A 24,033-nucleotide genomic window follows, 5' to 3' on the forward strand; every position below is an offset into this window, starting at 1 on the left:
CCAGCGCTTGGCTCATTGTCGTCATCATCGTTGGGGCTTGCGGTTAATGTGCTTTTCTTTTGCTCATTTTTTTTTTTTCATCCATTCTTCTTCTTCCTCCTTGCTTCCTTCGTTTTGCTTTGCTTTTGGCATTGCCTTGTTAAATGAGTTGTAAAAATGCCTGTTGGCTGACTCGAGTGGCGTTAGTTAGTGCCACCCACACTCGGCATGCCCGAGCATGCCCGAGCATGCTTTATTCTCGTTTCATCCTGTTCACTTTCACCTGTGTGCCGATCATTCGAGTTGAATTCGATTTCGATTTCGATTTTGATTTCGATATCGATTCAGCAACCCCCCTTCCTCTGTTGCCCGCTGCTCGTTGCCAAGTCGTCTTCTGGGGTGGCGCAAACATTTGCAGCTGTCGCAACTTTTCGTCGCATTTCACTTTGAAAATTGCCATTTCCGTTCAATTTCGCTTGCAAATTAGAATTCCAGTGATATGCTCTCTGCACTCGCCATGCATATGGTATGAATATTCCACACATGCAGACAGATGCATACGCATGCACACACACACACACATACTCACACACACAGATATGTTCTGTAGCCGCTGTTTTGACATTTGTGCACATTTCGTGTCGTTTTTTTTTTTTGTTACTTTTTTAAACTGTTGCATTTTCCACACTGCCAGTAAAAGAGCACGTATACCCTGTACAGGAGGCGTGTGCGGCATATACAGTTGTGGACGTGCTTAGTCTAAATGAGTTAAAATGTACAACTAATTTATTTTAAAAAGTTTGATATGTATTAAATTAAATAAATAAAATATAAAAATCTATAAATTACTAATTTTTTCAATTAAAAAATTTCAATTGAAAAAATATATTATTTAAGTGTTGGCCATAATAAAGAGCTCCTACAGATTTTTTAATTCGCAAATATATACATATATGGGCTTACTTAAATAAACTTAAATATATATATATATATATATATATATATATATATATATATATATATATATATATATATATATATATATATATATATATATATATATATATATATATATATATCAGCTTAATCTCTAAAAAACTTGATAAGCCTATGTAGTTTAAATTTTAAATTTTAAATTATTTATTTATTATAAAAGTTTATCTTATAAAATGTATTTGCGAAGTAAATTTTATTATTAATAAATAAAATTGATGTAATAAAATATATTGATGAATTTTGTTTACATTTATATTTATGTGTAATAAACCAAATTAATTTATTATATTATAAAAAATATATTGGTGAATTTAAAAATTTGTTACAAATTTTTTTAAAAGCTGATTATTGATAAACAGCTAGGTATATAAAATTTTAAATGTATTTAAAATGTATTTATTAAAAAACATTAAAATTAAGAAAATATATATTTATATATGCATTTTTTTTATATACATATAGCCAGCAATACATTTGCTCATAGTTTAGTATAAGACAGATTACAAAAATAAATAAATAAATAAATAAATAAATAAAAAATAAAATTTATTTGTTGTTAAACTACAAAGTCATTATTTATTTTATTTTCATTGACTAAAAATTATATTTGTAAAAATGTGCATAAAAATTCATATAAAATATATCAAATATATTGCTGTACCACTTTCAACTAGCGCACAGGGTATTCGATAGTGCAGCCGCCCGTGGCCATCAGCTGGTTTTGTTCTCTCATTTTTTTCTGCACATTTCTTCTTTTCTATAAAACTTTGCGAGTTTTGCCAGTTTTGGCTCCCCAGGCTAAAATTACATTCCAAAACGTCAACGATGTCGTCGGCCTGGCACGAGATCTGGCTTCTGGTTTTGGTTTTTGGTTTTTGGTTTTTGGTTTAGCTTCTATCTGGATGTCTTTGTGTTCTCTGTGCTCTGCTCTTTCGGCTTATGGGCCGAAATAAATACACATGTAATTTGAAGATTTGCATTTAGTGTGTGCGCTGGCCGGGCCATGGCCAGGGGCAGGGGCAGGGGGCATTTGGAGCAAAAATGAATTATTAAGTGTGTGGCATATTCTAGCACAATTACGCAAAGATTTTGTCATATCGCGCCTCTCGGGGCAAACGTCGTGGAACTGTCTTCACTATGGCGAAAGTTTGGCTTTCACGTAATACTTAGTATGCAGCTTCAATTATTCAATATGTCTGATCCAATATGTTCGGTTTCGGCTCGGTCGCAATCTTAACGGTTTTCATTCATGTCTTGGCCCGAAGAAACTTTGTAATAGAAATTCACATGGTTCGTTTACAATTCAAATGGCTGTAAACAATGCCAGCGGGCCATAAGCCCACAGATGCGAATTCGATTATCTCAAGCGAATGAATTGTCTTATTCGATTTGGCAGCGGAGCAAAGTTTTGACTCAATATGTAAATATATATATATGCATGTTTATACACATGCATACGCACATACACATATGTATTCATATATACATATCTCTATATGAGTGTGTGTATGTATGTACCATAGATAGATTGTATTTTGCCTTGGCGATTCGCTGACATCGATAGCTATTTTGCATGAGTTGATTGCAAAACCTTGAAACTTGCCAAGACTATATGTGGGTGTGTGTGCGAGTGTGGGTGTCTGTGTGTGTGTGTGTGTTTCACTAACGAGCTTAGCCTGATTTAAGCATCGACACTCCCTCAGAGTCTATAAGAAGCTGTTGAAAACATCGATGACACCTTACTATAGACTCTGATAAGGTGACCTTAGTAACAATCTAGATTAAAGTTTGCCATAGATCACCGATATATGTTTGTTATGGATTATCGTCTCATTTAGCCGATAGTTAAAGGTTGATAGTTACCGGAAGAGCAGTGGAAGGTAAGATTAGATAATGAATGGATTATAATTTTTTTCTATTATTATTATTTATATTCTTTATTTTTATTTTATTTTTAATTTAACGTCTTTGTATTTGCTCGAAAATGAACTTTTAGTTTTGTAAAATAACTAAATTGATCAATAAATAAATACTATCGATAGCTAAAACTATCGATGGTTTGACAATAGTAATTTATTTTTTTAAGTTTTTTTTTTTAAATTATTTATTTATGTATTTTTTATTTATTTTTTTTTTTATATATTTTTTTATTTTATTTTTATTTATTTTTTTTTTTTTTTTGTTTAGTTTTGTATTTATTTTTTTTATTTATTTGCAATAATTTTTAACCTAAAGAGTGACTACTTTGACCCACACTAAATGCAATATAATAAGCTGGATGGCTTGACTTGACTTCATATATTTACAGTCTCTACCATCTAGCTACAATCAATTGGCCAATTTGTAGAATATTTTTGGACGCCTTCAATTGTTTTCGCAGTGAAACAAGTCTGTTCTCGCATAGATACATAGGTGAAGCTGATGTCATTGGCACATGTGCGTCGCCTCCATCGAGACTGCAGACAGTGCATCGTTCGACACTGTCCCAGCACCGTCCCAGCACCGCCCCAGCTGCTCAGCTCCCTTTGCAGCCAGCGTGACACCCACGCGCCATTTGCTGTTTGCTAAAAATGGCAAATTGAAATGGTAGCTGGCTGCTGTTGGCTGTTGGCTGTTAGCTGTTGGCTGGTTGCTGTTAGCTGGTTGCTAGCTAGATGCTAAATGGCAAATGTGTACACATCTAATGACGCTGACTCTGAACTGGGTGGCAGCTTTGCGTGTCTGGAGCAGCCTATTTATGCCGGCGAATCATCGACTGGGCTATTTTTGGGCACCACAGCCAGACGAAACATTTGTGAAAGCGTGTCTGCCCCGCCGCAGCCCGTCCCCCGTGCCGCCCATCCAGGGAGAGAGCTAAGTGCGGGCCAAATGGAAGCGAAAATAATGGCCAGAGCAGGGCAACTTGCAACTTGCAACTGGCAACTGGCAACGTGCAACTTGCAACGTGCAGCAAAATGGAACTGATTAAATTTGTTGCACAAATATAAGGCAAGCGCTTTCTGTGGCCAACTCCAGTGGCACGGCAGCTGGCCAGAGCAAGACGACAGAGCGAGGCCATGAACTCATTGATTCAAGCCATTAAACTGATAGCCGATCATAAACATGGCCAGTCACGTGACCAGGCACGTCCTGCCACCCAGCCAACCACACAGAACCACCCACCCACCCAGCCAACCGCCTGCATCTTTGCCAGCAATCAGTGATAATTTGATTTTTCATAATAATGCCCATTAACGTGGGCGTGCAACCGTCGAGTGGGTGTGCGAGTGTCTGAGTTGGAGTGTGCGTGTGTGTGTGTGTGTGTGTGTGCTGAGCCATAAATCACAGCGCTGTGACATAATGTCGATATTAGGCGGCACATCTGGCAATGATTCAAAGCGAACGCAATGAGTGCTAAAAGAATCAACTTTAAATGGAATTGCCAATCGGCTGGCTAAGCGTTTCAAGTTGACTTTTAATGAATAAATAAGTGGCCAGGTGAATGTAAATGACTGCCACTTAAAATCACATCAAATTATAATTTAATCAATTCCATTGGGGCGCAATTCAGATGCAGACTGGACGTATAAGCGGAGTTGAAGCGATGTGAAAGTTGTATAAATTATAAATGACAGATAACTGGGAAATATATTCTAGTATGGCATATAATAATATTTAATATTATAATAATACATTTAATATCACAACACAATATATTCTGAATGGGAGAAGAATTGATCGAGTCGATATTACATTGTGTGTATGGTGATTAATCGATAAAGAGTCGATTACATTCGCATATTTTAATATATGTCGCATTTAGTTTATTATGAATGGTAGCAGAAGAGTCTTGGTATAGTATATATATTACATTCTGAATAGTACCAGAAGAGTTTTGGTATAGTATATATATTATATTCTGAATAGTAGTCGAAGTATTTGTCAAGTCTCTTTTAGCTTAAAGGACGACTTTAAAGAGTCGCTCACATCTATGTTAGTGTATGTATGTCGTATGTAGCATTTTAATAGTATCTACTAGAGATACTAGAGTCTGTCATGTGAATGTTAGTATTATATATATTCTGTAGTGGTGGTAGTAGTGAATGAATTTATCAAGTCTAATTTAGTATAATATCTAGTTTAAAAGGGGCTAGCTCTTAACGAATCTATTATCTATGGTAACATACACCTGTCGTATTTAGTATATTTTGAATGGTAACAGAAGAGTCTTCCATGCTCATGTTATTATAGGACTTATATAATGCATTCTGAATATAAGTAGATGAAACTATGCAATCTAGATACGTATAGTATCGAGTGAACAGCCGAAAAGGAATGAATTACATCTATGTCACACATGTAGTGTACAGTCAGCAGAAGATTCTTTTACATGTATATAGAATAGTATAGTATCCAGTAAATATGTATATGTACATATATCTATATTAGTATAGAGACTTCTATATGAGTACACAGAACAGTCAGTCAAGTCTAAAATAACTATACCTGACTATCGACAGCTAACTATAAGGTTATCGATACTCGGCTATCGATAGTCAGTTAGACTGTGATTAGAATATGAAGATTATTCAATTCAATACAAAAGACAAAGACTTTAGCTTCAGAGTATCGTAACTAACGGAGATAAAATCGTAAAAAGCATATCACAATATTAGTTAACCTCTAATCAAATCTATTACCCATCAAAGCAAGCTTGAATGAATTGAGAATTGCCAGACATGAGAATTATTTGACATATAGTAGTTGACATATATACCATATATATGTGAGTTATCCAATAGTTATCTAAGTAACTCTCTGTCTTGCTCTCTCGCCAAGCAGCTCTGCTCTCTCTGTCTCTCTCTTTCTCTGTCCCATCTCCTGCAAGCCTTAGTTGATGGCAATTTCATCAAGTTGCCCAATTGAGTTATCCTATGCAATGTTTTTGTTTTCCGTTGTCCTTTTATCCATCATCCTACATTCTCCCGTTCTCCCATTGGCTCGTTCGCTCTCTCGCCTTGCCTAACATACACTTTACACATAATTTCAATGTCAAATTAGTTTGCGCAGATGGGCGGAGGGGCGGGCGGGTTAGTTTGAAAAATAACACAAGCTGCTTGGGCAAATAATTTTTTCTTTGTATTCTGCGCTCGCGGCTTGCAAACTTCAATTTGCATAATAAATGAAAATGCATTGAAAAGTGGCAGCGACAGCTGCAACAGCAGCGCCAGCGACAACAGCGGCAGCAATAAGTGCAAAAGCAGCGGCGCAAACAAATAAAACAATGAAGCGCGAATGAGCAAAGAAAAAAAAACACACACACTCACACAGCGAAAAAAGAGAGTGAGAGAGAGAGAGGTGGGGGGGCTGGGCTAGAAAGTTGCTAGAAAATGGCCACAAAGCCGAGAACACGCTGAGAACGTGCAGAGCTTCAAAAATCGCTTCCGCATTGCTATCGACATGCGGAATGTGGGCAAGGGGCGGGGCCGGGCCGTGGCCGGGGCTTGGTGTGGCTGGGCAGGGCAATGGGGCTAATAGTCGACACATTTGAGCCACTTAGATTTACACTCTGTCATTTGGCAAGGCGCCGACGTGGCGCAAAAAACTTAGCATACTTACGAGGGCCTACAGGCTGATCAGCCACAGCGTAAAAACACTCAAAGAAGGAGCCACAGAGAAAGTGTCTCTCTGTGTGTGTGTGTGAGTGGAGACGGGGTGGCACAGTTAGGCGACAAACTTATTGGAAAATGGCTGTGGAAAAGCACTTGATGTTCCACATACTTGAAGCTCTTTTACTACTGCCTGAATGGCTGGCTCAGTGGCTCACTGGCTCACTGCCTGACTGGCTGACTGGCTGGCCAGACAGTCTCTGCTTAAGTGTTGTAGTTGATTTTCATTTAAAAATTATGCAAGGAATTTTATCGGAAGAGGTTTAAAAGCCACAACTCACACTTGGCAGCTCCAACTGGCGGCTGCAATTGCAGCTGCATTGCTGCCGCGTCAATGGCATCAACTGCCAGTTGACACACATATTTGCCAGGCTCCTAGCCCAGGGCAACGACACGACATGTTAGACAGCAACAGCAGCAGCAGCAGCAGCAATAGCAACCCTCAATTTCTGCTGATTGACAGGCATCAGAAGTTGGGCTTCATCAACAGCAACATTACAGCATCGACGTGACATTTTAGCGTTTTGAGCCGGAAATGTTTGCATCGATACATAGGCACACACACACATAGGCACACGATGAGCTTGCAGCTGGCAGTGTCTGTGTGTGTTGGGGCGTGGCATTTGGGCATAGACATTTCAATAATTTAATCTCTCTGATGCACAGCCATTGTATCAGCAGCTGCAGCTTGTGCTCAATTGCGAGCGCAACTGCATCTAGTTAATTTCTACAGAAAATTGAGTTGGGCTCTAAAAAAAAAAAGAAGAAGAAGCAGAAAAACGAAAACAAATAACAAACAAACAAGAAAAAGCAAAAAAAGAAATAATCTATGAAAGTGCTTTCAGCTGCAGCTGAATAAAGCTTTCTCTAACCAAATCCAAATGCGTTTCCTTTTATGCCTGCTCAAGCATTCAGTGTATTGGTTCAGTGCACTTCTCAACCGATGCAAACTATTCCAAATCTGAAGCTTACAAAATTCACCTGGCCGACAGCACAGGAGTCACTTTAATTGTGCATAAATTTCAACTTCGACCTCTTTCAATTTATTCGCTCGGCTTCGAATGTGCCACTTGAGTATATTTGATTTACTTAACTCGGCTCAGCTGATTTGTATTAGTTCTTAATCTGCCAACGCCCAAAAAACGAAAAACACACTTATTTGTCCATCTATAGAGGCGAAGCTTAAAGAGAAATGCAAATTCAAGCTGCTCGTCTGGTTTAATCTATAAAGTATTACATGTATGTGTGGAGGTATATGTAAGATGTATAAGAGCTGAGTAATACATAGACAATTTTACCGTTAGTCGCAATAGCTATCGACAGGTGAAACCAGTAAGTGGAGTCACTATCGATAGCTCTGCAGCCGCAATATCGGTATTGATTTATATGAGTTTGAAGTATCCAATATTGAATTCTGTTAGTGCCACCCTTATCGATAGGTTCGTAGTTCTAAGATAGGTAAATTAAATATGTATATCTGCTTTAGTCTATAGCTAAGCACTATCAATGAATTTGTAGCTGCAATAAATGCATTGACATATATAAGCTTGAAACTATCGAAAGGGGAAAACATCGTGCACAGATACCATCGATTAATTCGCAGCTCAAGTATATGTATTTCAAATACAGTAGAGTCTTGAAAATTTTTGTTTACCCCGCTAAATAAAAAATCGCAATATATGAAAAAGATATATGAAAAGATATTCCCCTTGACAAAATTCGTTATCGATTATTTAAGTTTCTTTGTAAATCGGAATAAAATATCTATTTTTTGGATTCGATTGCGTATTTGCTTGAAACTATTGATATACACTATCGTAGCTTTCATATACATATATATTAAAATATATGTTTATGCTCGCGACTATCAAAAGTTACATTCATCGTGTATAGCCACTATCGATAGCTTTGCTGCTATACTTTGATAGTTTTGTAGCTTTATTATATGTATTAAAATATATTTAAAATTATATTTATATTAAGCCAAACCCATTAAGTGCTTGATAGCTGAAGCAATTATTGATATGTCTCCCCATAATTTTCAGGTCATTTGCAAATATCTATTTGAAGACAAGAGACACAGTACAGCCTATTGTTATCGACATTTCCAGCTTGACCTCTTTGTGGCCTCATTACTGAAATCGAGCTCAGATCCCGCTTCAATCTGCCGACAGAACTTTCAGCTTAAAGTCAATGTTTGCCGGCCACACATGAGGAGATTCGTAGACTTTGTGGAATGCCTTAATTATGAATAACACTCAGCTGGCCATGAGCAGATAAACAATCCATTTGCTTGGCATTGTTATTAAGCTCAAAGGCAACATTTTCACCTTACAATTTGTGCGAGCTGAAATTGCGCAAATCCCAGGCATTTGCATTAGGCATCTTCGCTTTGATAATGCGAATCACTTCAAATTAAGCCAGAGATTTGCTTTGATGCGAGCGAGCCCAAGCGACGGCAAATACATAAATGAATAATTGAGAGCCCAATATGATGGCCAGCAAATGCGATTGAACAAATGGCCAATGTGTTCAATTCATTTTGTTTGCTTGTTGTTGTTGCTGCTCCTGCTATAAACTTGGCATAAATCGCCTGTCAATTATATGGCATTATCGTCTGTTTCATTTATTTGTTGCACATGTAATGCATATTTTATTTATTTACATAAAATTATATACATATATAGTTGGCATGTGTGTGTGTATGTGTGTGTGCTTATGACAGCTGGTTTGGGCCTCTCTGTCTCTCTCTCTCTCTCTCTCTCTCTCTCGATTGCCTCTCAGTTAAACAATTTGCTTGTCGCATTTGCGCATTTAATAATTACAATGTTCTAAACATAATTTGACCGCAAATCGCTGCAGCAAATACACACACACACACACACATACATATCAATCTATATGTATGCACACACACAAACATATTGCGTAGTTTTTCCAGCTTATATTATATTTAAGCAGCTTACTCTGCGCTGATTAGCAATAGTGGCCAAATAGTCGCATTCACTAAGCCCCCAGACCCCAGCTTTAATGCTCAATCCCCACCCCCTTCTCTCTCTCTCTCTCTCTCTCTCTCTCTCTCTCTGTCTCTCTTCATCGCCATGTAACCGCAATGAAACCGCCCACATCTAATTGTTTTAGGCATTGGCTGCAGTTTGATAGCACATAATAGACATGTTATTTATTTATTTATTTTAATACCCCAAATGAATTGATAGTGCGCCCTAAATGGGCTATATTAGTTACATATATGCATATGTATGTATACATATATCGAACTTTCGAATCGTGCAAATATTACTTTTTTGCGCTGATACTCAAAGCCGAAGCATACTGAGAGCTCTATTTATAGTTAGGAGGAACCCGAGCAGTTGTCAACATATTCTATGAGGGAGAACTCGAGTGGTTATCGATATATTCAATAACAATGACTGTTATCGATAGACGGTATTTACAGTAATAAAACGTCTCTCTTTTCATCTCTCTCTATTTTTTTTTTTTTTTTTTCTTAATTGCAATTTAAATCTTTCTCACTCCATATCTCTCCATCTCTCTGTCTCTCTCTCTTTCTCTCAATAACATTTGCTTTTATCGATTGAGGATCATATAGTAACTATCTTTTCCTCACTTTCTCTCTCTTTCTCCTTCTCGCTCTCTATCTCTCTCTCTATCTCTCTCTCTTTCTCTTTCTCCCTCTCGCTCTCTATCTCTCTCTCTATCTCTCTCTACCTGACTAAAGTCAGAAACTTTAAAGCAACTTTCATCACTTCAATCATATTCATAAATAGAGGGCATCTGTTAGTCGTGCATTGCCAACGCCCGTGTTTCCATATAGGTATGTGCGCCATTTTGTTGCATTGTTTGCTTTTAAACCGTTATCTTCTAATTATTTACAACTAGCCGTATTTACGCCCACCCCCTGCCTATGAGCCAAAGCCAACGTCACGCCAGCCCCCACCCAGCTCCTGCCACACGCTCACCTTTCGACACGCCCCCTGCGAACACACAATGGTCGGGTGTGCGCAAATATTGGAAAATTCACATTTCAAATTGCAATTGGCAAATGAAAGGGAATCGAAGCGCGTGTAGAAATTTCTTTCATTTCATAAAATATGGGCAGGGAATTCAATCAATGTCAAATGAATATTTCGATGCGAATGCAGGCAGAGAGCATCAAGTTATTATTTAACATTAGTTTTCAGCTTTAAATTGATTGAGTTTCGATTGGAACGAGATTATCTCTAAGCTGAAGTCATTTGGGGCCAATGGCTTGTAGTGTGGTATCTATATGAGAGTTTCGAATATAGCTATTAGCTATTATATCATAGACTACATGAATGTATATTAAATAAATATAATAATATGCATGTATATGATATGGTATATGTAGGGTTTTATTTGCAGAAAATATATACATTTATATTAAGGAAATAATAGAGATCTACAATATACATATATAGATGTTTATAGTCCATATATATATTAAAGATAGTTTATAGATCTACAATATAAATATAGTATCTCATATACAGAGAGCTTTAACTGGGATATAGCGGAGCTAGTCTTATGCTCCAACTCCCAATCGGCAATTAGAAACATACATATATGTACATATACATAAACATATTTTTAAAAAAATTTCAGATTTGACTGGCCAACTCATGTGTAAGGTCGATAAATTGATATTTATTTAATTGTGCGGGTCGCTCAAGCCGCTCTTCAGAGCCAGATTGCAACCGATTTGGCAGTCAAGTGAAGTGCAATCGACAAGCATTAGCGAATTAATGCGAAAATTCAACAACAAAAAAATATGCTCATAAATGATGAGCGATAAATGACTCGTTTCTATGGCAAAATAGGTAAGACAAGGTAAATGCCTGACTAGCAAATACCCTACGCATGTGCAAGTCTCAGCGACTGCTGCTGAGTTCTATCTGTGTGGCCTGAAGAGGATATGATACTTTGGAAAACTTAGAGATGGCAACTGGCGATAATAAATCGATTTTTATCGATATCCGCTGTGATTTAACAAGATTATTTCTTTTTGATGTGCAATAAGTGCTTAAAGATGAGCAATAATGTATCGAGACGAATAGGAACCCGATTGTTATCGACCTCCGCTGTACTCTATCAGCTTATGGCATAGTGTCGCAATGCAATAAGCGTTTGACAAAACTTGAAAAGCAAATGAAACAGCAAAAAATGCAATATACGTCAAATGGGATTCCCTCTACTTGCACTTACTATTCTCCGAATGGAATTACTATGTGCAGTGCGCTGCGCGACTGCCAATGCCAATTAGGGAATCGATTGTTATCGACTAGTTCAATGGGTTATCAATGATTTGGAAACTACTTGAGTTGCACTTGAAGTGCGTACGCATTGTTAAGGCTGCAATTTCACAAAAAAAAAAGTTACCTGGAATTTTAGCTCCCAGAAGCTTACATCAAGCACTGCGAAATGTATATAGAAAAAAATCAAAATAGGAGTAGAAACAATTTACAAGTTTCTGTTTATATTTTGAGTGCAATCATGCATAAATGGAAATAATAAATTCTTATATAAAATTAAATCAAAACTATTTAGAGCTGAAGCGAAACTAAATAGCACAACATATTTTATTCGATTTAATAATTTATGCAGTTCTCGCCGCTGAATTTCATTTTATGGAAAACTTTTTCATTTTGTTGTATTTAATTTAGAAGTGGACGGAATTAATCAAGGGAATGCCAAGGGACGAACAACTGTATAACAACTGATAAGCGCATTTGATGTGCGCCACATGTGACATATGTTCGAGTCCTTTTTTACACATGTGTTCATGTCTGTGTGTGTGTGGGTGTGCCATGTCCCTTTGCCTTATTGTGCAAATGAAAGGAATGTTGTGTTTCTTTATCCTCTATTTTTTATTTGTTTTTTTTTTTTTTTTTTAAGGTTGCCTTGGGTTGCGTTTTGTTTTATTATATTAAACCTAGCCCAAGCACAAAGGAGCTCACTAATTTGTGCAAAGCACAACACACACACACACACACATATATTTGTTTACTTAACTGAGCTGTGTATAGTTTTAAAAAGGTTGCATGAGATGCGTTTTATGTTAAGCATTTTGTAAGCCAGCCCCAAATGGAATGGCCAGCACTTGCTTGGCATTATAATTTCTATAATCTAACATTGGCTGGCTGGACACAAGCACACACAGAGGGCGAGAGTGAGAGAGAGGGAGTGTGAGAAGCAGAGTGAGAGAGAGAGAGAGTTGCTGTTACGATCTATGACTTTGATCTGGCTCGCTCTTCTCCCTTGATCCACTGTGCACAGTGGTTAAGTGATTTGCTAATTTACAATTGAAGGACACACACACACACACACACACATACACACGCATACACAGTGACAAGATTGGCGTGCAAAGATTTTTCATCAAGCAGCAGCACACATGCTTCACTGATTGCCAGCAAAATGGGCTCCGTGCCACGCCGTGCCGTACCGTGCCGTCCCATTGCGTCCCATTCCGTTCCCGTTACGTTCCGGGGCATGCCCATCGACAAAGGGAAGCATCCATAAATAATTAAACAGTTTTGTGCTGTTTAAGCATATCATAATGTGAGGCGCCTCAAAGAGCAGCCTTATCCATAAACCAGATGCTTGGGCGCCTTTGCCTTTGCCTTTGCCAAAGCAGCCGCAGCGTGTCCTGCTCGTATCCTGTTTACCCCTACGCACATGTGTGTGTGCTCGTCTGTGTGTTCGTGTGTGTGTGTGTGTTGCCATTTTCAACAAAAGCCCTCAAAGCTTTTTCTATGCCCCTCCAGCAGCTCTGTCATCCTGATCCTTTTTGGCACGCCCCCTCCCCTCCTGGCCGCCCGCCTCCTGCACGACGGCCGCTCGCCGACCGTCGCGCGTCTTTTATTTATGATTATGCATGCCAGCCTCCGCCTTAGCCGTCTCCTGCCGCTACCACTGCTGCTCCTGCTCCTGCTCCTGCTCCTGCTGCTCTGCGGGCTGGCCGCACATTCGTGTTGTTGTTGTTGTTGCTGTGCCTGGCGCAGAGCCACAGAAATGATGCCACAAAATAATTTAAAAGTAATCAGGCAACAAATGTTTGCCCTGTTTTAGGCGCAACACATGAGTTGGGCCTTTTGCATACATATATATGTGTGTGTATATGTGTAACTGAGGCATTGTAAACTTTTGGGTCTCTGTCCCAGCACACACACACCCACACACACACACAGAGACAGTCACACACATATGGCACAACATTCTAATTGCTATACACAATAAATTTATTAAAGACATTCAGCTGGCATCAGTTGTTGCATGCCCCAAAGGGCGCTCAACTCGCCAAGGAACTTTTTTCTAATTAATTATTTGGCTAATTTGGCTGAGCCGAGCGGGAGGCCAGGTCGGAGCAGGTCGATTCGGTTCGGGTTGGGTCAAGTCGGGTCAGGTCGATGGGAAAATCATTTGGTTTGAGCTGCATGCTGCATGCTGCATGCTGCATGCGTGCAACAAGTGGCATGTCCCTTAAGTGGCTGCCAGCTGGCACCTGTGAAGTGGGCGTGGCACGGCTAAGGCTAAGCTGCAGCTAACATGTGACTGAGGCATAAACAAGCTATGCTTGCTGCTAAGAGGGCGGCAGCCAGGGCGTGGCACCACAATCAAAAAAACGAGAGAAGTGTGTGTGTGTGTGTGTGCCTCTCTGTCCGTGTGTGTGTGTGTGCGTGTGTGTGTCTGCTTAATGGCATTGAAAAAGAAACTTTCTAAGGCAGCCCTGACTTTTTGGGGTCATTGGGGTTAAAATGATTGCACGTCATGTCCAGGCACGTACATGTGTAGCGCCCTCTCGCTCACCCACTCATGCGCGCGCTCTCTCTCTCTTCCTCTCACTCACTGCGAGTGAGCTATTCATTATCCAATGCATTAATGTGCGTCCAGAGACGCATTAATATGCAGACTGATTCGTCGCAGACAACAACAGCAGCAAAAAAAGCAGAGCAAAAGAACAACAGAAAGACACTGAAAGAGATAGAGATAGTGGGGAGAGGGGAGAGGTACAAAAGAAGTGAATTATAATAACATTTTGTGCCGGGCGGATGCAGACGCTGCGGCATTTAAGTGTCTATTTATTTGCGGTCTGACAAATTGAATTAAAACAAGAGCAAGCAGCAACTTTTTTACAACAACAGCAACAACATCGGCAGCAGCAGCAACTGTTGTTGTCGCACTTAACATTTGCAAGATTTACACAAGCGCATGGCAATTGGAAATTGCTCTGGCAAATTGAGCAGCAGCAGCAGCAGCAGCAACAACAACAACAGTCGAGTTAATATGAATGGGCTACTCGAGACAATGGCAAAGGCTGCCACAATGCGAGGGCGTGGGCGCAGGGCAGAGGGATAGCGGGACAGCGGGAATGGAGAGGTTCAGCTGGGTCTAAGGCGAGCCAGCAAAAGCAATTAGTTTTACTTTGGAAGCACTCAAATGATTTAAATTTAATTGGGGTCAAGAATATGCACACACACACACACACACGCATACACATGCTGAAGTGTGCGTGTGTGTGTGTGTGGGTGTAAAGACGCCCGAAGCCAGAAGCCAGAGCCACTCGGGCAGCGTAGGCCCAGATCCTGTGCAGGAAATGACGCGCTGCGTGCTGCTGACATTATCTAATTAGGCAGACGCTGCAGCTCGGCTCGGCCTCGCATGATTTATTGCTGCTGGACAGCGCTAAGCTAGAGAGAGAGAGAGAGAGAGAGAGGGAGATAGAGAGAGAGAGAGTGTGTGTGTGTGCATTATGTGGGCCTTGGGCACACCGAGAGGGAATGCCAATGTCACGCTGGCTGAGAATGCAGCTGGGAGGCTGGCACGCCCACACACAAATTGGACGGCTGTGGCAACGGCTGCACGTTGCAGGCTGCATTCAGCTAGCTGTGCTTTTTGTTGCACGGCGGCAACTGCGGCAACTCGAGTCGCAGCCAGCTGGAAATGTAAACTGCAATCGACATTTAAGCGGATTCAGATGCCGCACGAGGTTGTCAAGGCAATTGAGCGCCGCAGATTAGATGCGAGCAGGAGTCAGCAGGTGGGTGAAATGTGGCATGAGCCGGGCAGTGTTGCCATCATTTATTACTATCGTTACGTTACGTTACGTTATTCAAATCAAGCGCATGTGGAAACTAACTGTAAGCAAACGCGTTCAGTTGAGAGTTATGCGAGCCAGAAAGTCCTCCATGCTGCGCAGCCTAGTGACGTAGGCGAGAAAATCAATGTGCTTAAAGCCGTACATCTTCAGATACTTCTTGCGCTGTGTGTAGGGGCACTCCGGATCGGTGATCCAGCAGCGTGGGCGCAGCAGCAGCTCGTCCTTGTTTTCGCCGTCCAATGCGCGTCTCTGAAAATAGAGCATGGCCCTGTCCAGGAACGGCTGCAGCTCGTCGGCCAAGCGGGGCAGCATCTCGTGCAGGCGGTTGGCCAAATTGAAGATAAACATCGTCGGCATCATGATAAAGCGCACCGTGCGGAACAGCAAGTTCAGGTGCGCCTTACGGCCGTTGTAGTCGGCGAAGAGCCAGTAGAGGGCCGCGTAGAACACCTCGATCTCGTGCTGCACGGCCAGGGTGTTGGAGGAGAGCAGCCTCAGTACGCAGCCCAGAGGCATGCCGCGGTACTCCTTGGTGCTGATCATCGGCAGAAAGTACCGTTGCACACGGGTCATCATCATCCGGGCGATGCCCAGCTTCTTCTTGCCGCTGGCCAAGAAGTACATGTTCAGTGCGTCCATTTCGGTATGGAATTGGCGATCGCCGAACATATTGATGATGCTGTCCACCAGCCCCGGTATGAAGTAGTAGCGTGCGACGTCGAGCAGCTCCAGCAACTGGCAGCGCTTGCAACGGATCTCGCCCAGCAGCATGTAGTCGTAGGCCAGCAGAAAGGCCTCCTTGGTGAGATGCTTCGGCAGGGCGGTGATCAGGCCGGTGGGGTAAACGTTCTCGCAGAGCTGACAGAAGTGGCGCAGCACCACGGCATGGCAGCCGTACGTGGTGTCGCCCGCCACGATCAGAATATCCGGCTCGCTCTTTGTGAGGAACTTCTCCAGCATTGTCAGGCCAATGTCCTCCTTGTCTGCCGTTTTCATCACCAAATGCTCCATATCCAAGTTGACGAAGCGATGTAGGAGTCGATGGTGCTGTACCATCTTCTTGGGTAGCTCTATCTCCGACACGGTATCCATTGGCTATAGCTGGACGAAACTGAGATCACGTTGTGTGCCATTCGCACTCTCAGCATACTCACTTGGGCTACGGGAAACTAGACTAGACCACTGAAATATCCGCCTGGACGCAACGTCAGTTGTGTATATCGAAAGTATTACGTATTTGCCTAGAGATTGTATTTCTGTTTTACGATTATTCGCCCGGTGAGATCTCTGCAGAGTGAACCGAAACGTGAGGACTTTCCATGATAATTGAATGAATTTTCCCACATACTCACGTTGTATTATTGTCGAATATTTATAAGAGATATTTATATTTCCAAAAATGAGAAATTTTTGTTTTTATTCTATTTCACTTGAAAAACTAAATATTTTTTTCCTGTATTTGTTAATATGTGATGCTTACAGCTGAAGCACTTGATATTGAATGAGAAATACGGTTTGTAGTCGGAGCAAATGTGGGTTAGGGAAAGCCCATAAGCTACTTTGATGGAGCAAAAATGAGCATTGGGTCCGGCAAGGCCTACTAGGATTATATCTAGCCCATCAGTGCTAGAGTTACTTTGAGAACTCAGGCTGAAACCGTTACAGAGACCTACATAGATGACATCGTAAAGCCGCTGCTGCACTATGGACAGCCCCAGATCCATTCGGGTGCTCAAGGTAACCCTGTAGGTAACCCTGGTAGGCCTGGCTCTGCCTCTAACAGATCAAAGAGCGGAATGAACTGCAAGCTGTATGTCGTAGAGCCCCGCTCCAGCCCTCTTTAGAGACAATCTCGCATAGCTCTCAAGCCCAATCAAATGCAATGCACTGAACCTGAGCGGAAATTCAACGATTTCAATCAATCAAATTCGATTATGCATATTACGTTTATCTGTTGAATATTAAAGCCGAATGCACATAAATCAAGCGAAATGCAATTTAATTTGTTAATTGGGTAATTTAGGCAGCTGGCGTTGCTGTTGAATGTGCCACTCGCACGACTTTTGATGGCTTTAAATATTAAGTGAGCTGCCAGAGAGAACATAACGAGTACACTCATAAAACACACACACACATACGCAAATGTGGTAAGCAAATGAAAATGGAGGTAACCGCAACATTTTAGTTGCATTTGCAACGTTCGCCACAAGAGGCAGCACCACAAGGACCAAGGACATTTACCTAAATTAAAGCTAATGAATTGCCTCTTCGCGTTGGCAAGGACTTGCTGCCGTGCCTCAACCACACCATGCCGCTCTCTCTCTCTCTCTCACTCCCTCACTCGCCCCATTCAGCCACCCACGCTGCCACGCCTCCTCCATCGCCCACAATCCCTTTTGCTTTGCTCATTGTTTCCATCTAACTTTCGCCATGGCATCAGTCGGCGTTGGCCACATTTGCCCCACTGCCAGCATTCCGTTTGCCCTAGCCACCACCACCCTAGCCCCCGCTCCACCGCCTGGCTGTGCCACTTGTCCTGCACGAGCGTACAGGAGCAGCCACTTTGCTGTCTGCTTTAATTTGCATTGCACTTGTGTATGTTTACATTTTTTATTTCATTCATTTTCACTCTTGTTTCGCAATCGTCTCCATTGAGAGAGAGAGAGAGAGAGAGAGAGAGAGAGATACCGCTGCTGCGCCTATTCTCCTTTTTTCTGTATTTTAATGAATAAGTGCACTAAATGGCAACGGACACTGCAAATGACTGAATGAATGCTGCGCCTTAGACGAAAACTCTGCACACACACACACACACACCAGCACACACACACAGTTACCTGGGCGCGCACAAATTAATATGAATAAATATGCTCAAATGCGAGTTGTGGGCGGAGGCGACTGCCACGCCCAGCAAATGAAGGCTCGACCCAAGTTAAGCAAAACAAGCGATTATCCTTGAAGTTCTTTCAAAGTATAACGGCGACAAAGAGAGACAAACAGTAAGAGAGAGAGGGAGATGGAGGCAGAGATAGTTGGAGGGAGAGAGACAGAGAGTCACCTGCTAATTATAAATAAAATTCCATCATATCTCTATATTTAGCAACAATCACAAAATGAATTACATTTAATTCTAGATAAACCTCATTCTTTTCAAATCGAATTCATTTTAACCCATAAAATGATTAATATTCCGCTGATAATATTCAGAAAAATTCATTAATAAATATTTACTAAAAATATTTAAATTAAATACAGTTAAATTAAATATAGTTATAAAACCAAAAAATAAATAAATAAATAAATATATATTTAATGAAGTCAAAAGTATGTTATAGCTATGTTTTACAAAAATTAAATAAAAAAAAAAAATAAATAATAAATAAATAAACAAGCTATTTTGGTTTAAAGATAAGAATATTTATTCTCGATAAAAATTTATCGGGTGAGCCATCGAGAAAATATGATAGAATATAAATCTAAATATTTATATTAAAACATTCAAATATTTGTAGAGCATACATTCATTAAAAAATAAAAATAGAAATAAAAAATAATAAATAATAATGATAATAATAATAATAATTATAATAATAATCTTAAGGCAGAAAATTAAAAAATTTATACAAATGACATTATTCAAAAATATAATTAATATTATATTATAAATATACTAAATAAATAAATAATTATTTATTTAAATAAACTCCTTTTGCAATAAATTATTTTGTCATAATTTTCTTTAGCAACATTTATTGTGTTAGAAAATAAACAGGGCTCTTAAGTAAAAATATAAGGAGGCACATTTATTATATAATCTACACAGCAAAATAAAATAAATTGAAAATGAATAAAAATTATTTTGTTTTTTATATATTTATTTTTTTGCACTAGCTTAAGATTTTTCTTTAATATAAAATTTGATTTATTACACTTAATTTATTGCAATCACAATCTAGCTTGAAATTCAATTGCTTAAGCTGAATTTCCATGCACACTCAAATACTTAAAGGTCATACACTATCACACACACATATACATATATCCATATTTAAATATATGTATGTATATAAATATAGGTATTAAGGAAACATTTTATCCATTTTATTAAGTCTTTCAGGCTCGCTGTGCAACGGCAGCGGGTGGCACAAATAATTGCCTTAAATTAGTTCAGCGCTCGGCAACAAAGTGACCCTCAAGGGGAGAGAGAGAGGGTGAGCGGGGCAGATAGAGAGAGTAACGGGAACAGCCTAGTGCCAGTTGGCAGTTGGCAGCAGCAGCAGCAGCAGCAGGAGGAGGAGGAACAGCAGCAGCAGCAGCAGGAGGAGGAGGAGCAGCAGGAGCAGCATCAGCACTGGTTCGTTACAAGTACCTTATGCAGTAATTGCACTACTTGTCTCTCGAAAGCTGCTGCCGCTGCTGTTGCCTTCAAGTATAATTCTTATTTTTTTTTCCCTCCTAAATTATAAATAAATTTATTTGCATGCACATAAATGTATTCAAGCAGACTGCAGAAATAGCACCAGGACTTGAAGTATGCAGCTGCATTTGGCATTTGTTTCATCGGGCTGATGCCTTTAATGAGAAGCTAACGATACTAAGCCAACTACTCCAGGGCATCGTCGCAGGAGTCGTCGCACTGGCTGATTGACTGAGTTACCAATCCTTCTACTCATTGCCAAACTGATGATCAACTGACTGATTGATAGGTCATTTGATGCACTGTTGGATAAGCTGATTGACAGATCGATTGGACTTTTCGATGTGCTGTATGATAAACTGGTGGATAAATTGAATGATTGCCTGATGGAGTGATTGATTGATTAGCTGATGCAGCATATGTTAGAATAAGTGCTAAAATAATTGATTGAGCTACCAAATGATTGACTGATTGCCTATCATCTGCTATAGATTGACCAGCTGATGGGCTGTTTGATTGACTCAATGATTGAGGCAACAACTGTTGCATCCATAAGCTGATTGAATTGACTGACTAAATGATTGACCAAATGATTGACTGAATGGATCTGATTTACTGACTCACAAATCCATGTACAGAAACTGATTGATGGTGACTGATGAGTGGGTTATTAGGCTGATTGATTAACTGATGAGCTTATGACTGATAGATTACTTGATTGTTGGTTGATAGTAGATTAACTGATGTAATGATTGATGATGATGGATTTGTGCTTGACTTGACTGATAATAAAATTATTAATAATTGGGAACTTGAAGACAAGTTTGCAAGTTATATAATAATGCTATATGATTGATGAATGACGGAATTTATGCGATTCTGATGGACTCGTAATTAATAGGTCAGTCAACGAGCTGACTGCGCTGAGTGCCACATATAACCTTGTATATGTAGGTATTTTATGCAATGAGAAATGCAATGGCTCTCAGCTAAGGCGAGGCTCTCAGGCATACTAAAGTCCCTTGAATAGGTAAAAAATAAACGAAAGTTTTAATAAGAAATGCAAGAAATAAGAGCAGCGCCTGGCTGGCAGTAATGAAATTTGCTTGTCTGAGCAGCAGCTGCGAGTGTTTAGCACATTATTCATATACTCATTTCTTGTGCTTCAGAGTAAGCTCTGATTTGGCCACGTTCTCCATGGGCCCACAGCAGCAACAGCAGCAACAGCAGCAGTGCCTTGGCCATTACTTTGCCAGCGGCTACACAATTTCCGGAATATTTATGTGCCAAAGGCAAACAAAAAACTAAAAGAAATGATACCCAACTAAAGCAGGCGCAACAGAAAAATTGTAAACATTTATTTACTGTCCATTTCCGCTGGCTTTTGATGCTGCTGCTGCTGTTGCTGTTGCTGCTGCTGCTGCTGTTGCTGCTGCTGCTGCACTTTCTGCATTTCCATTTGTATATCCATTTGTAGTCATTTTTTGCCAGCTTTTTAGCCCGAGTGCTTATTTGTTGTTTCGTTTCTTTGCTTTCTATTTTTTTGTGATTTTCTGTTTAGCTCCAGCTCTACGTGGCTGAGTTCCCACTTCGGGCGAAAGCACTTTTTGAAGGCCAACACGCGGCGACTGCGGCGTTGGGCGCTGCTAACTGAATCAATGCATCGCTTGGCAAAGTTGAAATCAGAAATAACGCCTCAGCTGTGCACTCTGATTAGCCATTAGCTTAAGTAAGTGACTGACTGAGCTCCGCCAGAGTTTGGCTTAAAGTTAACTTTGGAGCACTGCCTGAATTGAAAATTGTTGCATACACATTCACGAAATTGAATGGAGTATATTGGTTTTATTGTTGTAATGTCTACTTTGCCTGTCTGTCTGTAGGGAGGCCTTAACTTTAAGCATATATGCATATACAACCACGAATCAGAAGGTGTCAAGATTTTGATATGGGAGCTGGCAGCATTAGCGCAGTGAGTGAGTATTCCGCAGTCGCCAACACCCTCAGCTTTAAATAGAAGCCATATAAGCCTTCAACTAGTCTCACCGTAGACCTGCATTTTTTTTTTTATTTTTTTTTTTTTTTGTGCACAATAAAATTGCCCTCAAAAATCTTTGCGAGTTAGCAAATAAATTGATTGCAACACATTTATTTTTATTTGTAATTAAAATTAAATAATGTGCAATTTACATTAAATTAATTTTTATTGAAAAGACAGATACAAAAAACTAGAGCTTTGATTGCTTAACATAATTAAATAAAAACAAATTCAACAAAGCCAAAATAATTATAAGCAAACATATTTGTAAACATTTCCGCAATTTTTTTTCTTTCGAGTTTTTATTGATGTTATTTACAATTTCTTTTGTTGAACGAGTGAAAGTCAATAAACGGAAACAATGGCAACGAATTTGCATAATTAACTAAACATTTATGAAACATGCTAGAGCACTTTATATAGCCCAGTCGGATGCACGATATTTATTGGGCGTTATATTGGGCGCATATCTTCCGGCTAGATTTGTGTCAATCTCGAATGTCAAGCGCTTGCGGCTATTTTGCACTATCAGCACTATCGACCGACCCCACCGAAACCCCCCCCTTTCCAGTCCCTCTATGGAACTCAGTCAAGTCTTAATTGATATAAATTTCTGCGGTTTTTCGGGGTCGACAAGATTTGCGGCTTTTGTTAGCTCGCGATTCAAGGCTTACCCGCACGAATCTCGTAGAACAGCTCTTGTTGTTGTTGTTGTTGTTGTATCTTTGGTTGCTGTTGTTGTTATGATTTGTGTTTATTTGGGGCACTTGATACTATCTGTTTACGTTTGCAGTTCACTCACTGGACAATGCGCAACGTGCGCCAAAAAGCGCGCTTCGATATCTTACCACACGCGGCGTCACAGAAACAACTTTATTTACGCTCAAAAAAAAAAAAAAAAAATTCCGAAAAATAAAAAAAAAAATTTGGAAAATTTTAGAGAAAAGTAAAACCCGTATCGCTAACCGTAGCTATGCCAATGCTTATTGAGCAACCGCTCAGTGGCTGCCCCACCGCACGCGCTGAGAACGGATTACGCCAAAAGAGTTTCGTACCGTTAGACGCTGCTGCTGTACGTACGTAGCAACACGTTGAACACGGCCTGCACTGACTGACTCTAGCTGGCTGGCTGGCTGGCTGGCTCGCCCTGTGGCTGTGGACCGGACCGCAGCAGCTGAAAATCGCGCAAAGACTGAAGCTGAAGAATTGCGACGGCAGTCGGCCGGCCCCAGACCGAACGTGTGCAGCATCCACACACAGCGGCACGACGCACGAGGCACGATGCTGACGACACGAAGCGAACGCTGGCGCCACTTCGTGCCACCGCTTGTTGCAGCAACATCGCCCAGCCGACACACAGAATGTTGCCGACTGGGAAATTTGAAATTCACGCTGCGGGGGCAGCTTTTTGCTTTGGCTATTTCTGTTGCTGCTGTTGTTGCTGCTGTTGTTGCTGTTGCTGTTGCTGCTGTTGCTCACGTGTACGCGTAGGTCAGTGACGCTTCGCTGGGCTGTTCAATTTATTTTCACGCTGCGTCTGCGTCTGTTTGCTGTTTGTTCAACAATTTCCCCTCGCTTTTGACATGTGCCACGCGCGCGTCGCCTTGTCTCTCCCTCTCCCTCTCTCTCTCTCTCTCTGTCTCGCTCCTCTTTTAGCTTGTTGCCGGCCACGCTGCCGGCTTTAGGCCAGCAGCTCGTTGCTGCTGCATTTATTGTTAACAGATGACAAGACAACAACAACAACAACAACAACAGCAGCCGCATCAACGAGCAGCATCAGCAACAACATTTGCATATTCCATGAAACTCGGGCATATTC

General features: G+C 40.4%; 1 protein-coding gene and 1 long non-coding RNA gene across 3 annotated transcripts in view; both read right to left on the reverse strand.

Annotated features, from left to right (window-relative positions):
• LOC149090679 (uncharacterized) overlaps window positions 1–23,490 on the reverse strand; it is a 33,859-nt gene extending 10,369 nt beyond the window's left edge. The window contains exon 1 of the long non-coding RNA XR_016197324.1: window positions 22,889–23,490. This is a non-coding gene — a long non-coding RNA (uncharacterized LOC149090679). The remainder of the gene's footprint in view (window positions 1–22,888) is intronic.
• Window positions 15,770–17,234, reverse strand: LOC108658248 (kelch-like protein 25). Of its 2 annotated transcripts, none has more exons than XM_089264882.1 (3): window positions 17,115–17,234; window positions 16,917–17,049; window positions 15,770–16,873 (listed from the first exon to the last, which is right to left on the reverse strand). In XM_089264882.1, the coding sequence occupies exon 3, from the start codon at window positions 16,852–16,854 to the stop codon at window positions 15,817–15,819; it is 1,038 nt and encodes a 345-aa protein (XP_089121008.1). In that variant the 5' UTR covers window positions 16,855–16,873; window positions 16,917–17,049; window positions 17,115–17,234; the 3' UTR covers window positions 15,770–15,816. The 2 variants fall into 2 exon arrangements, with proteins under 2 accessions (XP_089121008.1, XP_017966392.1); XM_018110903.2 differs by having other exon boundaries at window positions 15,771–16,863.
• Window positions 23,491–24,033: the final 543 nt, after the last annotated feature.

Source organism: Drosophila navojoa, chromosome X (assembly GCF_054131105.1).
Source record: "Drosophila navojoa isolate 15081-1374.11 chromosome X, UAZ_NAV_1.0, whole genome shotgun sequence".
Classification (NCBI taxonomy): domain Eukaryota; kingdom Metazoa; phylum Arthropoda; class Insecta; order Diptera; family Drosophilidae; genus Drosophila; species Drosophila navojoa.

Excerpts from the sequence above, each read along its gene's own strand:
- LOC108658248 (XM_089264882.1), bottom strand. The coding sequence starts at position 16,854 with ATGGATACCGTGTCGGAGATAGAGCTACCCAAGAAGATGGTACAGCAC.